The following is a 16,326-nucleotide window of genomic DNA, read 5'->3' on the forward strand; positions in this document are numbered from 1 at the left end:
ACTCCTGGCTCCTCCCTGACTCCCAGCTCATGGCGTGAAGGCCGTGCCTGCTCCAGTCGGCGGTCCTGCCGTCCTGCACGATAAACATTTCTGGAAGAAGGACTGAGTTTGTGAGATTCAGAGTGTTCACGTTACAGTCGTGGAACGATGGCCGTGCAGAGCTGAAAGAAAGTGACCTTGTGTCCCCTGGTCCTGCCGTCCTGGCCGAGGGTCCCCGGCAGGCGTGCGGAGGTGACGGTCCTCCTGGTGCAGACCCCTGAGAGCCCCTCCCGCCCTCGCGCTGGGAGGGTCCTTTGCAGATGTCCCGCCCCCCCAGCCAAGGGAAGGCCACCCAGGCCAGTGGGTGCAGGCCTTCCGGCTCCTGTGCAGTACCTGAGACGTCGTGTCCTTGCCTTCCCAGCTGGGCCCAGCAGCACAAGAACTGGAAGTTTCAGAAGACGAGGCAGACCTGGCTGCTGCTGCATATGTATGACCATGACCAGGTGGGTGCACACTCGGTGTTGGGGGGCGGGAAGCCCTGTGGCAGCACCCCGTCCAGCCCTTCGTTTTACAGAGATGAAACCCGGGCTTGGGGAGGGACCCGCTCGGTGTCGGGGAGTCAGAACCCCTGCCGAGTTTGCCCAGCGGCCGGACTCATCCGTGGAGCTCCAGGCTCCCAGCTGCAGGAGGTGGCTGCCATTCCAGGAAGGCCACCGTCCACATGCTTGGAAGTTCCACCCTCCTGCTGTGGATCCTCGTGGGGTGTGGCTATCAGGCTGAGGCTGGGAGCTGCCATCACCCCCAGACACTCCAGTGTGCGCCTGCTACACACCAGGGCGTCCTACGGGACAACAACCCAGCCTGAGTCAGGGCTCCACGTCACGTGGTCACTACTCCACGTTCTTGGTGGCATCCGTGGGCGGGGGCCTGTCGAGAACCGCACTCACCCGGTGTCTGCCCCTCTGCCCTGTCCGGTCTGGCACGTCCCTCACCTTACTGACCCTCGTGACCCTGATGTGTTTGCAAGGGCTGTCGTGTGGCCGGGCGTGGCCGGCGTGGTTGGTTAGATCCCCACCCGGACTCGGAAATAAACGTAAGCGTTCGTCCTCGTAGCTGGTCAGTGGTGGCTTGGTGTCGATGTCGATCACATGACGCGGGTGGTGGCTGTTGGGTTTGTTCCTACAGAGTTACTGATTCTTTCAGTAACAGGCCTGTGTCTTTAGGGGCTGCCCGTCTCTCGTCACTCTCACTAGCCTTCGGTGGCCCTGTCTGGGGCTTTTCTGTTTCCTTCATCCCATCTCCGATAAGGAAGAGCTTCGCTACCCCCGCTCCAGTGGACTGTGACTTCCCACTTCAGCGTGGACGCTCCTGTTTTATTCAGTGGGTTGTAATCCATTTATCTGGGGCCGTGGTCACCATCTGTGGCGATTGTGTAGCTTTCATTACAATTGTTAAGTGGCTCCACCGGCAAGGAAGTTGAGGGCGGACTCTGCCCTGCGTGCACTTGATGGGGGGTGGGCGACCCTCCGTGGAGGAGGCACCTGTGAGCTGAGTTCTGAAATCAGGCTGTGGCTGTTGGGCGGGTGGGTGGCAGCGGGGTGCAAAGCCTGGGCCGAGCCAAGCCAGTGACGCCGCAGGAATCGGAGCCCCAGGCTGCGGGGTGCTGCCCGGTCCTCCTTCCCCAGGACCACCCCCCACTCCTGCACAGCCCCACACCCACTCCCCACTGGGCCAGCTCAGAGCACCTGCCCCTCCTCCCTGTGGCCCTCAGGTTTTGAAGTCAGTGTGAGTCACTAGCTGTCTTTGAAGTAGACTTCCGGTTGCCCCTGTTTTTAGCCCCATCTTTACTCTCACTTCCCGAAGTGCCCACACAGCCACTTCCGGAGGCCCAGGCTCGGGGGCCGGGATGGTCTGCAGCATGATTTGCGTTTCTCAGCTTAAGCTTCACCTTCATCAGATCTGCTGAGTCACCATCATTCATCTCCAGCCCCAAAACGTTGTGACTCTTACCTTTTCCTCTACTCTCTTTGTTCTAAGAGATTTATCTCTCTATTATTTTTTTATTATTATTTTTAAAAATAAATTTATTTATATATTTTTATTTTTGGTTGCATTGGGTCTTCGTTGCTGCACACGGACTTTCTCTAGTTGCGGTGAGCGGGGGCTACTCTTCGTTGCAGTGTGCAGCCTTCTCGTTGTGGTGGCTTCTCTTGTTGTGGAGCACAGGCTCTAGGCACGTGGGCTTCAGTAGTTGTGGCACACGGGCTCAGGAGTTGTGGCACACGGGCTTAGTTGCTCCATGGCATGTGGGATCTTCCCGGACCAGGGCTTGAACCCACGTCCCCTGCATTGGCAGGCGGATTCTTAACCACTGCGCCACCAGGGAGGCCCGATTTATCTCTTTAAAAACGTATCTGCTTACTGTTGATTTAGTGGCATTTCAGGAGGGCGTGAAAACTGACATCTGCCAGCCTCTGGAACGCAAGCCAGAGTCTGTGGGGAGAAGAGGGGGCCAGCAGAGGACAGCGGGCTGGCCGCTGTTTCCACCTCCCCCAGCCCGTCGTCCTGGAGCAAATCCTCGGGGCCCGGCCTGAGGGTGCTGAGGGCTGGACGGTCTCCTTGCAAGCCTGGGGCCCACAGGGTGGACATCCTGGTGGACATCCTGTGTCTCCACGCGCCACCCGCCCAGCCCTGACGACTGTTCTCTGCCCCGTCCAGGTCCCCGACGAGCACTTCTCCACCTTGCTGGCCTACCTGGAGGGGCTCAGGGGCCGGGCCCGCGAGCTGACGGTGCAGAAGGCAGAGGTGCTGATGCGGGAGCTGGATGAAGCAGGTGCCAGCGCCAACGCCCCGCTGCCGGGGAGGACCCAGCGCGTCCGGCAGGTGCTGCAGCTGCTCTCCTAGCAGGCGGCTCGGGGGTGCAGGGGTGGGGTCCCTGGCCCTCCTGGCCCCTGACCCTTGGAGGGACCACTTCTCTCTCCTGATTCCTTGGCCAGGAATTGTTTATAGGGGATGTGACGGTTTTAACCCCTTCACAGCAGACGCAGTCACTCTGAAATAAGCTGGCCTCCCGGTGACCCTCAGGCCCCCAAGGAAGTTGCTTATTGAGGGAAATGCCTGTTTTTGTCCCAGGGGTGTCTTAGAGATCACCAGAGCTGGCCCTCCCCGCCAGCTGTGGTCCATCCGTGTGGGAGCTTGGGCCCCCCCCTCCCATGGGTCTGGCGGTCCCTCGGTGCCGGCCGCCTGGCCCCCTGCCTGTGTTCACCTGGGGGCCTGGGCTGTGGCTCATCCATCTCGTCTCCTTCCGCAGGCAGGCCACGGCTCCGCTGGCCACTTACAGGGAAAACCTGGGTGTATTTTCAATAAAAACCGGCCTCTGGAGGCCGTGGCTCTTGTCGTGTGACTTGCTCCCTGCCTGTGGGGCGTGGGCTCCGTGGCCTCCCGGGACGGCGTCCAGGCGAGCCCCTCGTGTAGTCTTCTGGCTGCAGGCTGACCCCTGCTCTTCAGGCCATGTTTCAGGGGACACGCACTGCCCTCCCGCACCTGCCCAGCCGGGAAGCACCTGCTCTGTCCCCCGTCTCCGGAGGAGCGCGTGCGGCCAGGCCGTCTCCACAGGCAGTCACACGTGGTGGCGGGTGACTCTGCAGTTTTGAAACTCTCCACCGAGTCTGTGAGGCTCTGCCCCTCGGGCCTGGTCGGCTTCCAGCCTGGGAGACGCATGGGCACCACGTGGCTTCGAGGCCGCCGTGATGGGGTGGGGGGAGCCGCCCCAGGTGACCCCGAGTGAAGCAGGGGGCGCCGAGCCCGGAGTCCTGCTCCCGTCGCAGGTTTGTGAGCCATGTAGCCAGGGGCAGTAGGAAAGCAGAGCCCGAGCGATTGCGTCACGTGGGCAGCTCTCGTGAATTCCATGCTGACAGCCCGTGGGTAACAGGAGCCCTTTATTCCAGAATGAGGTCCCGGGCCTTCCTGTGGCCACTCCTGGCTCGGCTAGGCCCCGACCGTGGCCCTCGGGGATCTCACCTCAGAGCAGCCTCCCCAGTTCAGTTCAGTTCAATTCAGTGTCTGAATGGCGGAGGTGGGGGTGGTGGCCTGAGGAGGGGTGACCCGAGCCCAGGAGGGCCACACGTCTCAAGGGCCCGGGCAGGTCCCTCGCTGACCCTTTGGGGCCTTTCCCTCTTCTCACCTGTGACCCCGACCCTGGACTCGAGGTCACGCCACCCCACGTGGCGAGTCTCGTCCATGCCGAAGTCTCTTCTGCTTCCCCCCATGAAAGGGGCTGCTGTGCTGCTCCCTGAGGGGCATCTGGCCTGCCCCCCTGCCCACTGGGCACACACACATACATGTCCAGTTCTGGGTGGGAGCCACTGGCCAGGCACCTCCTTCGGCCTTGCAGACCTTGGAGGCAGAGTGAGGAGGCCCAGCCCTCCTGGAGGCCCTCAGGTGAGGTGAGGTCCCCGACGGGAAAGCACCCTGTGACAACAAGCCATCGCAGTTCTGCAGATAATCTGTGGATGATGCAGCCGCCCGGGTGCCAACCTCACTGTCCCTAAGCTTTGGGGCATTTTAAAAACACTGAGAAATAGACGTACAATAAAGGAAGGTCCACAGGACACAGGGAAGAGGCAGGTTCTCTTTAAGGAATCCGGGTTGACTGATAAAGAACATAGCTCTGGGTTTCCTGGCAGCCAAATCGAAAAGGGAAACGTGGTGGGTACTGGGTCCTCGTTTCCTGTTAATGGGAAACGGCCCAGGAGAGCCAGGTGCTCCCCTCACTCGTGCACAGAGGCTCTCGGACACCGACTAGGGGGCTCCCGTTAGGGTGTGCAGTGCTGTCCTCTGCGGCGTCCCCCCGGCAGTAGGTGCAGGGGAGGTGATGCATCGCTTGATGTGGGACCAAGCTCAGGGTCCAGGCGGTTCCTGGGGTCCCTGTGTGGTCAGAGGTGGCACTCTGATGGCCCCAGGGGTCAGTTGATGTGGAGGGTCTGAGCCTGGTGGCTGCACACGGGTACTAGGCTCGCCAGCTGCCGTGTCCGTCCGTAGGCTGAGGAGCATCTCCCTGAGGGGGCGGGTGGAGCTCCCCCACCTGTTGTTGAAGTCCCGGGCGTCCGTCAGGTCAGCGGCCATGGCACCCCGAGGGATCAGGATGGGGCTGGCGGGGCTTTTTCTGAGGTGCGGTCAAGCCCACTGGCCCGTCAGAACCTCAGCCCCCCGCACCCTGGCCCTTAGCCCCCCGCGCCCTGGCCCTCAGTCCCCCGCACCCCGGCCCTCAGCCCCCCATGACCCGGCCCTCCGAGGAAGCCACCGCCACGGAGCCGGTAGTTGTCGGGTTTATGTCTGAGAAGCACGTGTTTTCCTGTTGGCCTCGCCTGTGGGATGTGGAGACTCAGCTGCTTCTGCGCCCCCAGGAGGTTCGTGTCCACTTTGGGTAAACTGGTGTTGAGCGTGTCCCGTCGGTCCTGTAAGGATACAGTGACCAGCCAGAGTGTCCTTGATGTGCCGCCCCCACGCAGCAGGAAGGAAGCTGAGACAGGGGCCTCGGGAAGTTAGACATCCGAGCCGGGACCCCTGCCCGCAGTGTGCTCTCCCCCACCACGGGTTTGCCCTGCAAGGTGGGTGGCAGCCACGCAACACCGTCGGGTCCTGGACTCACAGAAGATCGTCTCCAGTCAAAGTCCCTGCAGACCCGGGAGCCGAGACCGCAGCCTGTATGTCTGTTCTGGAGAGTTCACTTGTGGTTTGGGGCTGATGCGGTGTGGCCAGGGGCCAGCCCTGGAACCAAAGGCAGATCTGGACCAAGAGCCACCCGCCGGCCCCCAAAGGTTCCCCCTCAAGACCAAGAGGCCAGGGCACTGCAGCCGTGGGAACAGACTGTCCAGGGACTGACCAACCCGCGTGGGCCCAGTCCTCACGCCCAGCCCATCTGCCCCCTCCTGACCGACGATGCCAGGGGGCCCCTGATGGACGTCTGCCCACGGAGGCTTCTCCCAAAAGCCGCACGGCCAGCAAGAAACAGGAGCTAAAGCTTGGAGTGTCCGACAAAGGGTGAGCGGTTAAAAGGTGCTTCATCCGTCCGATGGGCTATGACTCAGCCTTTAGAAGGGAGGAAACTGACACATCGTGGTGGGCCTTGAGGACATGATGCTCAGTGAAATAAACCATTACAGAAGGACAAGTACTGTGCGATTCCACTTCTGCGAGGTCCCTGGAGGAGTCATGGTCACAGAGACAGAAAGGAGGGGGTGGGGGCCCAGGGCTGGGGGAGGGGAGGGGAGTTGGTGTTTAATGGGGACGGAGTCTCAGTTTGGGAAGACGAGAATGTTCTGTGCGTGGGTGGTGGTGGTTGCTCAGCAGTGTGAATGGTCTTGATGTTCCTGAACTGGACACTGAGAAGTAGGTAGGACGATACATTTTATGTTCTCTATGTTTTACCACAGTTAAGAAAAATACTTTAAAAAATGAAACAACACCAACTAGAATGTGAGATGACTGACCCGCCAGCTCCCACCCAGGGGTCGATCTGCACACTGGATAGGGGGGAGGGCTTCTGCCTTTCAGCAGGGGTCGGGGGCAGCCCCAGGGGCCGGGCAGATGTCCACTGTCCCCAGTTCCTAGTCCCACAGGCCTCGCTGAGGAGCTGAATAAGCTTTCAAACTGTCTGAGTCCGGCAGGCGGGTCCAGGGGTTGGTTTCGTGGGTCAGACGACAGACGTCAAACATGGCAAAACGTGCTGCATTCGTGTCAACATAAAGCAGGGCCAAGGGATCGGTATCCCCAGAGGCTAGGTGCTCTTGGCTCTCCTGGGCCCCAGCCAGCTGGGCCGGCTCTGGCCATTTCAAGGTGGTGCGGCAAGGGGAGCCTGAGAATGGAGGCCTGGGTCCCCTGCCGAGAGAGGGTGGGGCCCAAGCCCTGGACTGGGGGGACGAGGGTCTCACACCAGCCCTCTGCCCAGTCCCCCTCATGTGCATCTGGACTGGGGTGACCGCCCCCTGGGGTGGGAGGCGGAGGTGCTCTGGTGCAGGTGACGAGCAACCCACCACCTGAGGGCACCAAGCTGCAGTGATCTGGATGCCTGGGCACCGGCCCGGGAAGTCCAGGCCTGCAAGATGGGCCACCGGCTTGGAGGTCACGGGGTAGAACCCCCGCCTGACGTCCCAGGCGCGTCCCCCCAATGAAGACCCGTCCCCGCCAGAGCCTCTGCCCAGAAACAGGGTTCCCCAACTCCCTCCGCCATGCACGGACACCCCGGGGTCACCGTTGTTCCCAGCTCTGTCTCTGCCTGCCAGCACCCCTGCCCCCTCAGCTGCATTCAAGCCACCGAGGCCACCTGTGGGGCCGGGCTGCCCAGAGCAGCAGCGCATTTGTATTTTTATTTATTTATTATTTTTTAAAAATTTGTTTATTTTATTTATTTATTTTTGGCTGTGTGGGGTCTCCGTTGCTGCGTGTGGGCTTTCTCTAGTTGCAGCGAGCGGGGGCTACTCTTCGTTGTGGTGCATGGGCTTCTCATTGGGTGGCTTCTCTTGTTGTGGAGCACAGGCTCAGTAGTTGTGGTTCTCGGGTTTTAGAGCGCAGGCTCAGTAGTTGTGGCGCATGGACTTATTTGCTCCGCGGCATGTGGGATCTTCCCAGACCAGGGCTCGAACCCGTGTGCCCTGCCTTGGCAGGTGGATTCTTTTTTTTTTTTTTTTTTTTGCGGTATGTGGGTCTCTCACTGCTGTGGCCTCTCCTGTTGCGGAGCACAGGCTCCGGACGCGCAGGCTCAGCGGCCATGGCTCACGGGCCCAGCCGCTCCACGGCATGTGGGATCTTCCCGGACCGGGGCACGAACCCGTGTCCCCTGCGTTGGCAGGCGGACTCTCAACCACTGCGCCACCAGGGAAGCCCGGCAGGCAGATTCTTAACCACTGCGCCAGCAGGGAAGTCGGAGCAGCACATTTTTAAAACCTTTTCTGCCAGGATCTACCCCCTTCCAACCCAGCAGGATGGCTTTTTAAATTTGTTTATGGCAAATTAAAATAACTGCCATAAAACGTCAACCAACCAATCAGATTCTTTTGAGAAAACAAACATCACCTTTCAAAGTGGTTCATTTTGACACCTATTCTTATAAGTTAGAAAATAAGCGCCTTAGTTTCTGGGTCCTGCACCTGGGCCCAGCGGGATGTCCCGGGAGGTGCCGCGGCCACGGTTCCTGCTCTGGGTCCACGGCAGAGAGCGGGGGGGGGGGCCTTGCGCTGGCGATGCTAGCATTTTCCCTCCTTACAGCCGTACCCACCTCCTCCCACCAGGACCCGCTGCCAGAAAGCCGACTCTCTTCCCACAGCAGCTTTGGGCCAGTTCCGTGGGCTCCGGAACATTCTGCCCCCACCCTGCAGAATGAAGCTTGGTACCTCGGCTGTGCCCCGGGCGAGGCAGGCTCCCTGCGCCCCACGTCCAGCGCCAGCTGTTCCAAACCGACAAGAAGAGAAGGCCGCAGTGAAGGCCGCGCTTCCCCCCTCCCCCAGCCCCCTCCCGGGCCCCCCGTGACGTGTCGTGGCCCCAGCCCTGCTCTTCGTTATTAAGCAGCTTCCCCTCCCCACACCCCCCACCCCTGTCCCAAGGTCCGTGTGCTGACTGGTGCATCCTGGGTCGTTCCGTTTGAACCTCCTGGAGGGTCACAGGGTGCCTGGCACTGGAAGCCCTGGGCCTTGCTCTCCCAGCCCACCCTGCTCACCAGTTCATGTCCCGAGGGTAGCCTCCCCACATGGTCAGTGACACTTAGCGTGGTCAGGCTTTTTAATTTGTACTCATCTGATGCTCCCCAGTGTCCACCCTCCTCCAGGAAGGCCCTCTGGTGCCCAGCTGGGAACAGAGGCTTTTCCTGTGTGCCCCCAGCCCTGTGCCTCCCTCCGGTCCGGTCGGCAAGCTCCGAGCTCCAGGAGGGCGGAAGCCGCGGCTTGTTGGCCCCCATCCAGCTCATGGAGAAGGTGTTGGGAAGGCATCGGTGTGATCTCAGCACTTCGTGCAGAATCTGCCAGCATTGCTAACCTCCTGCCATGTCCCGGGCCCCGGCCCTCCACCCACCGCCAGCTGGCCCCTCTGTGTGCTCTTCCTCAGAGAGGTGACCTCCACCCAGAGACAAGGAACCGGTTCATGGGGAGGGTCTGGGGGCAGATGTGGAAGAGGAGTTGGGGGTCCGAGTGGACCAGGGGAGGGGCTTGTGGAGGCGGCTTCCCTGCAGACTCCTGCTCATCCTTCCCGCCTGAGCCCCGCCTGAGCCCTCTGGGTGGCTGCTGCCCCTCAGCTACCTGGTCTTCTGCTAAGGGCGTCTCTGTGGTGGCCCCAGGGCTCAGGGGCCTGGCTCCAGGGGCAGAGTGCTGCCTGGGCACGGTGCCCAGGACCTCTGAGAATGGGGTGGGGTCTGCAGGAGACCCGCTGGACCCAGGGCAGGGCCTGGCACGGCACAGAGCAAACGGGAACGCTGGTCTGAGGCTGGCCTCTGGTGGACGTCATCCCGGGGCCCAGAAGCCCCTGCCATCTGCTTGCATCCCCAGCTGCAGGTGGGTGGCACCTCTGTGCCTGGCAGGTGTTGTCTGGTGACGCTGGCCCTGCTGGGGAACCAGATGGGGACAGTGTGGAGGGGGATGCAGGAGGGAGCAGCGGGGAGCCCAGGGGAGGCCTGTGAGGGGCTGCTGTGCCCGTGGGGGTGGGGGGACGCCCTGGAGGGTCTGCAGGGGGCCCAGGTGCAGACAGGCAGCAGCGATGCCCTGGGGTGTAGGGATGGAGGGAGGAGGGAACCCAGCTCTGCCCTGTGGTGCAGGGCCTGAGAGAGGGAGAATGGGGTCAGACCTGGGTGGGGCTCTCCGGCCGGGGTTGGGATACGCAGCCTGTGGTGGCCACGGCAGAGAGCCCAGTGGGGAGGAGCCATCCGTCCTTCCGTCCTGTCTCCATCACCTGCCAAGCACCCCAAGCTGGGAGTGACTCAGACCCTCCCCGGCCCTGGGACTTTGTCCCATAGTCAGTCCAGGCCTCTCGTGGTCAGCGCCCCTGCAGCCTGGGCACCGCACACAGGGCCTGGACCGGCGGCCGCATGGTGAAGGCCAGGGCGGGCGTGGTGTCCAGGGTGGCGGCGCTGAGGCCGGGCGGGGGCAGCAGGCGGTACCTCTGCAGAAGGCCTGCGAACAGCAGGAACAGCTCCGACCTAGCCAGGCTCTCCCCGACGCAGACGCGGCAGCCTGCAGGGGACGCGGGGTGCAGAGTGGGTGCCGGAGGCCGTGGCGGGGCAGGGGGAGCCCTGTGGGCTGGGGACCCTGAGCTCTCGAGGCCCCGGGGACCAGGCCGCCGCCCGCGGGGCTGTGGTACCTGCAGAAAAAGGCAGGAAGGCCGCCTGCTTCACGAAGCGCCCGTCGGCGTCCAGGAAGTGGCCCGGGTTGAACTGGCGGGGGGTCTCCCACTGCGTCTTGTCCAGAAGCACGGAGCTCAGGAGGGGCACCACGGGCGTGCCCTGTGAGGGCGGCAGGTGGGCAGATGGACGCCCCGTCCACCCAGGCGGAGACCACGGGGAGGGCGCCCTGAGGGGGGTGGGAAGGCAGGGCAGGGCCTGGCAGGGGTCTGCTGGGGGTTCGTGCTTAACCCCAGGTGACCCCCGTGGTGTGGCCCCGGGTCTGCTGTGAGGGGCTGTGAGGCCGAGGGCTGCCCCCCAATGAACCCGTCTCCTGCCTCCTACGGGGAGCCCTGGCATCAGGCACCCGAGTCCCTGAGACCCCCAGCCCCATCCACCGTGAACGAGAGGAACAGGTCGGGGTGGGGGAGGCCTGACCCTCCCACCTTGGGGGGCAGGTAGCCACCCAGCTGGGTGTCGGAGGCTGTGCACCGCGGCACATGGGGAAGGAGGGTGATGAAGCGCTGGACCTCGTGCAGCACGGCGTTGGTGTAGGGCAGGGAGCGCTGGTTCTCCAGCCGGGGGGGCGCCCAGGCCCCAGCACTCGGTCCAGCTCCTCCTGCACCCGGCCTGCGGGCAAGAGGGTGGGTGCCAGCGTCCTGGAAAGCCTCTGCCCCTCGGTCCTGGGCCCTGCGGGAACGGGCTCACGGGCTCACCCTGCACGCTTGGGTGCTTGCCCATCAGAAGGGCGGCCCACTGCAGCGTGGCGGATGTGGTCTCTGTGCCAGCCATGACCATGTCCAGAGCACAGGCCACCATGTTGGCCTCGGCAAACAGGCCCCCGGGGTCTTTCCCCTGCAGAGGTGGGTGGGGCTGGGCTCAGCTGGAGGCTGGCTTCATGGACCCCCCCACCCAGCCCCAGGCTCAAGAAAGGCATAGAAGACAGAGGCCTGGCGGGAAGGATAGCGCCAGGATCCACAGAGCACCTACGACATTCTGGGTTCACCATGGCCTCCCAACCGCCCCATTTCACAGATAAGGAGACTGAGGCTCAGAGAGGCCCCCCCCAGGAGGTGGAGCTATGGCATAGGGCCAGCATGGCTCCCTCCCCAGCCCCTCTCCTCCTGGCTGGGGCCCCGGGATGCCCCCCAGGCCTCTTGGGTTGTGGGGTGGGTCTCGCCCGCACCTGGCCCTGCTGGATCAGGGCGTCCAGGTAGCTCCGCACGGGCCCTCGCCCAGGCATGGGGGGCCGCCGTGCCTCCAGGAGGATCCTCAGGATGGCCCGCACCGCCTCTACCTTCCGCAGGACGGGCCGGTGCAGCTGGAGGAGGGCCCCGAGCCAAGGGTAGATGTTGAACAGCTGGGGTCAGGGGGCAAGACGGCGTGGTGGGGGGGTGAGGGCACAGACGCCACAGCCCCACCTGGTGAGGGGCGGATCCGTACTCCGGCAGGTGTGCTCACCTGTCCGGGGCGGGGGGCGGGGCCCTGGCGCAGCCCCAGACCCCAGGTAGAGGTGCCCCAAGGGGGCACCCGCTCCCTGCTCACGGGGCCCCTCCCTAACCCTCCCAGTGGGACCAGCAGTCCCGGGGGCTCTGATGAAGTCGTCCACCTGAGTGCCCGAAGGTGGGGCCGCTCAATAGGTAACACCCCTGGGGGTCCGTGCAAGTCATAGCAGGAGCCTGCCATCACGACCCCCTGCTCCCCACCCACCAAAGCGGGGACGAGGGAGAAGGGCGAGGGCTGCCGCTGTGGAACTAACTTTGGATGTGCTGCGTCGTGAGAAAAACAGAAGGGGACTTGCAAACTTCAGAGTTTCAGCTCACGACGCCGTGAAACGGGGCTCGCGGCACAGCCTGTCTGACACGGCTGTCAGCCGCCCTCGGACTACACTCGCACCACCGTGTCCCCCAGAATGTGAGCCATCACACGGGGCACAGGCATGGAAGGCCACGGAACGTTCTGTCTCCCTGGAGCCCCCGACCCTCTGGCCTGCATCTTCCTGGGGCTCCCTGGCGGAACTCGGCCAGGCTACTCTCGGGCGGAGGCCAAATCTTCCTGCCCGTCCAAGCCTCCTCCAGCCGCGAGGGATGACTTAGAATCAGGACCCAAGCCATGAGTGCCCGCCCCATGCCCATGGGCTCGGGTCCTGGAGAGATGGGGCTGAGGAGTACACGTGAGCCACGCGCCAGCATCCGTGCCTACCCCGCCTCAACATGCGTGCCTGAGCACGGTATGGTTAAAACTGGTAATGGTGGCCACAAATGAAAACAGTTTACATTCTGGAAAAGAATGAAATGCACACAGCCCGGGGGGTTCTGAGAATCAGGACTGATCCCTGTGATTCCTGACCCTGAAGGAGGACCCCCAGTTCAAGGGCTGGGGGCCTGGAGGACATCAAGCCCCATGTCCGGGGAAGAAATGCCCGGCTCCCACCCGCACCTCCGAGCAGATGCCTCTACTGCTGACGGAAGGTGTGGAGGAGGAGGCGAGGACCGCTGCCCCTCGTTTCCCAGGAGCACAGGGGACTGGCCTGGGGTCGCGTGGCCGGTGGAAGTGCGCCTGGGGCCTGCCGTGCTGCTTCCCCGAGGCGGCAGCTCGGCTCTCCCTGCCCCCACCCACCAAGCGGGGAGCAGCGACCTCTCACCTGCAGGCTGGGCGTCCCCAAGAGGACCATGACCTCGTCGATGAGGCCCATCAGGGACATGAACACGGGATCCCGGTAGTCGAACCGCTGGCCGAAGAGGAGCATGAAGGTGATGTTGGAGGGAGCCCAGCCGAGCAGGGCCAGCGGGAAGGGCCGGCCTGCGGGTGGAGAGAGGCCTCAGAGCTGAGGGGCCCCCGGGAAGGGGGCGCGCCAGCCCCCACTCACCTCTGTAGCTGTCCAGCTGTGCCGTAAGGCACCTCAGCTCCTGCAGGACCTTGATGGCCACGGGCGCCCTCCCCACGCCCAGGCCGTGGAGGGTGCGCACGGTGAGCTGGCGTGCGGCCCTCCAGCGCTCCCCGGAGGAGAAGAAGATGCCTGCGGGCCGGACACCCCCGTGAGCAGCCGGGGTGATGCAGGAGGGAGCAACGGGGGGCTGACTGATGGGGTGGGGGCCTGGCTGGGGCCTCCCTCCCCCAAGCCTGACCCCTGGAGCTGGCCTCGGCTGGCCCAGCCCTTTCTGGTGTGCCCTGGTCCCCGGTGCGCCCAGCCTGCCACGTGGACACCCTGGTGCTCCCCCTGGGCCACACTGGGAGCACTCCCCCAGCTGCCGGAGGTAGAGGGACCGACCCTTCTCCTTGGCCCCTCTGCCTGGCAGAAGCCCCCTTACCCCACCACACACCTACCTCCGCCTCCCTGGATGAGCTGGAAGATGGCGATGGGGGGTCGGCCGGCCAGCTCCTGTCCGGTGCCCACCAGGGCCTCCCTCACCGCCTCGTAGCCGGTCAGCACCACCGTTTTCTGGCACCCCAGGTGGACAGTGAACACCGGCCCGTACTGTTCCGCGAGTTGGCAGGGACAGGCAGGGATCAGCCTGCTGCCCCGCCCCCAGGTCCCCTGGAGCCCCTCAGGCCCCGCCCACCCATATGTGGAAGACTCAGGGAGGCCCCTGGGCCTCTGTGTGTGCCCCCTCCCTTCTGTCCTCCTGGCACCCCTGCCTGAGACGGGAGGGCTGTTGTGTCCCCAGTTTACAGATGGGGAAACTGAGGCCTGGGGGCGGGAAGTGAGTTGCTGTGGATCACACGGATGGAGCAGGGCCTGCACTCCTGTCCACTGCCCGGTCTGCCACCGGCATGCAGACGGTGGCCTCCAGGGCCTGGCACTGGGCACAGGCCTGAGAACCCTGGTGCCTGCAGCCTGACTTCGTGGGTCATCACGGCTCCCCACCCACCTGCAGGGCCTAGGGGCCACGAGGCGGGCTCATGATTGGGTCCTGGAAGCACCTCAGCCAAGTGATCATGGGAGCTGGAGCTCAGTCCGGGGTGGGGGGTGGGGGGCGGTGGGCGGGCTGGATGGCCCTCGAGGGTGGGGCCAGGCCTGTGCCTCTGCTTCACCGGGTCAGCCAGCTCAAGGTGGGCAAGGGTGTTCAGCCTCCAGCCCAGGTGGGAGGAGCCACACCCACCAGGCCGCGGGCACTTCTCTGCGCTGGTCCTGGTCCTTCCCGTCGCCAGACCTCTGCCGCCCCCAAACCTGGCCCTCCTGCAGGCACTCATCAAAAGCTGCCTTCTCCAGTGAGCCCTCCGGGCCTGCTACTCCTGGCCCCCTGCTCCTTGGTCTGCCCATCCGTTTCCCTGTGGGGTGGAATGTCTTTCTCTTCCCCGAGGTGACGCAGGCACTTGGGCCTCCTGTGTCCCCTGTCGGCCCAGCATCAGGCTGGGCACGAACCTCCCACCCCACAGGGGTCCTGGAAATTGGGGGCTCAGCTTTCCCGAGATGGGGCTGGGGTGCCTTCAGGGCTGGCAGGGGCCCAGGCGCAGAGCCCAGCCAAGGACGTGCCTGCCCTGACCTACCTCCATCAACGACTGGTCCTGCTGTGACACACGCAGTAAATGTAGGTTCCCGATGAGGGGCAGCGGGCGCGGCCCCGGGGGCCAGCGGGGGGCAGGGGAGGGGGTGTGGGCGCAGGTGCGGAGGAGCCCCCAGAGCCCCAGGAGCAGCAGGAGCCCCACAAGCAGCAGGGCCATGAGGACAGTGTGGCGAGGCCCCAGCTCCCTTCCCGGGCGCCGCTCCCCGCCCCCCCCCCCCCCCCCCCGTGCCTTATAGGCCTCCGGGGAGCCCCACCCATCCCACCACCCGAAGAATGTGGAATGAGCAGTTTGCAGGGGACAGCCAGGCGACTTAAAGCCACAGGCGTGCGTGGTATGTGAGGTCCAGTCTGTGGCAGGGGCCTAGTGGGGCTGGGGGCCATCTGGGGGCTCTGCCTTGCTGGGGAGCGCACCGCATGGCAGCCAGTCTGCTCCCCGCAGGTCTCGGCCTCTGCCCGGTCTCCCCATCAGAACCGGGGCTCAGGGGCCTTGGGCCCCGTCCTCCCCAGGCTCTGAGCCTCCCTCTGAAGGACCCCTTGGCCTCTTCCAAACCCACCACCACCTGTGTCCGCCCAGCTCCTCTCTGCCTGGGGCCAGGGGAGGACACCAGGAGTGGAGTGGCCCACGAGGTCTGCACAGCAAACGCCTCAAATCCTGGGACTTCAGAGGCCCCGGCGGAGAGGTCGCCCGAGTGGCGGTCTGCTCCTTGGTGGCTTTTCAAGCACTGTCACCCAGGCAGGAGGCCCTGGCTGCGCCAGGACGAGGCGGGGGTTCGGGGAGGCGGTGGGTCGCTCAGAGGGGCCCACCCCTCAGGCAGGGCTGGGCTTGGCGACCGGGCGGCCGGGCTCACGAGCCCCCCGCCCATCTGGGCTGCACTGTGGCCTGCTAAATCCTGGTGGCCCAGCTGGGAGGGGAGGAGGTGCTGTTTGGGGAACAAGCTCTGAGGGGTGGGAGGGCTGTTGGCACCAGAAGTGGCTGCGCCTGCTCCCAACACGAGGCTGCGGGAACCCCATCCGCGCCCCTGGGCCCCTCACCCCGAGGCCTGTCTCCTGGGGCACCATGCATACCCCTATGCAAACCCCAGAGCCAAGGCAGCCTGAGGGCCCTTACCCACTCTGAGCCCCGATTTGCACACCTCCCGTGACCGGGTGCTCACTACCTCATGGGCAGACCGTCCAGATACACAGCCGTGGAGCTGCAGTGAGGGAGGACCCCTCTCTGACTGCTGGGTCTCCGGATCGTTTGGGCTGAGTGGCCGGTACCAAGGCCCCTACTGGGTGCATAGGCTGGGGCTCCTGTACGCCCAGGACAGTTCACTTAATTAGTCCAGCGTGCATTTACTGAGTGCCTGCGTGTACCAGGCTCGGCCAGGAGCTAGGGCTACCAAAACTGGTGGCACAGGGATCCTAAAAGGTCCCTCCCCGTGTGGCAGGGACCTTGCCACGGGAAGTGCCTTGGGTGTCGGAGCTGCAGAGGTGGGT

At 64.1% G+C, this 16,326-nt stretch overlaps 2 protein-coding genes across 4 annotated transcripts in view; one reads left to right on the forward strand and one right to left on the reverse strand.

Annotated features, from left to right (window-relative positions):
- The window catches only part of CHLSN (cholesin), a 97,916-nt gene extending 94,541 nt beyond the window's left edge, over positions 1–3,375 (forward strand). For all 3 annotated transcript variants that reach the window (XM_081255735.1, XM_081255736.1, XM_081255737.1), the window contains 2 exons: positions 401–482; positions 2,698–3,375. In XM_081255735.1, coding sequence (XP_081111861.1) covers positions 401–482; positions 2,698–2,883 — 268 coding nt within the window. In that variant the 3' untranslated portion in view covers positions 2,884–3,375. The remainder of the gene's footprint in view (positions 1–400; positions 483–2,697) is intronic.
- Positions 3,376–9,163: 5,788 nt separating this feature from the next.
- Positions 9,164–15,018, reverse strand: CYP2W1 (cytochrome P450 family 2 subfamily W member 1). The gene is given in 11 exon segments (XM_081257872.1): positions 9,164–9,569; positions 9,808–10,193; positions 10,321–10,462; positions 10,786–10,916; positions 10,919–10,969; positions 11,056–11,194; positions 11,526–11,699; positions 12,984–13,141; positions 13,209–13,358; positions 13,667–13,817; positions 14,831–15,018. Coding segments are annotated over 10 exon segments (1,467 nt in total). The 5' UTR covers positions 15,005–15,018; the 3' UTR covers positions 9,164–9,569; positions 9,808–9,996.
- Between the last annotated feature and the right edge of the window lie 1,308 nt (positions 15,019–16,326).

This window comes from Mesoplodon bidens, assembly GCF_964165515.1.
Source record: "Mesoplodon bidens genome assembly, chromosome: 15".
NCBI classification, from domain to species: domain Eukaryota; kingdom Metazoa; phylum Chordata; class Mammalia; order Artiodactyla; family Ziphiidae; genus Mesoplodon; species Mesoplodon bidens.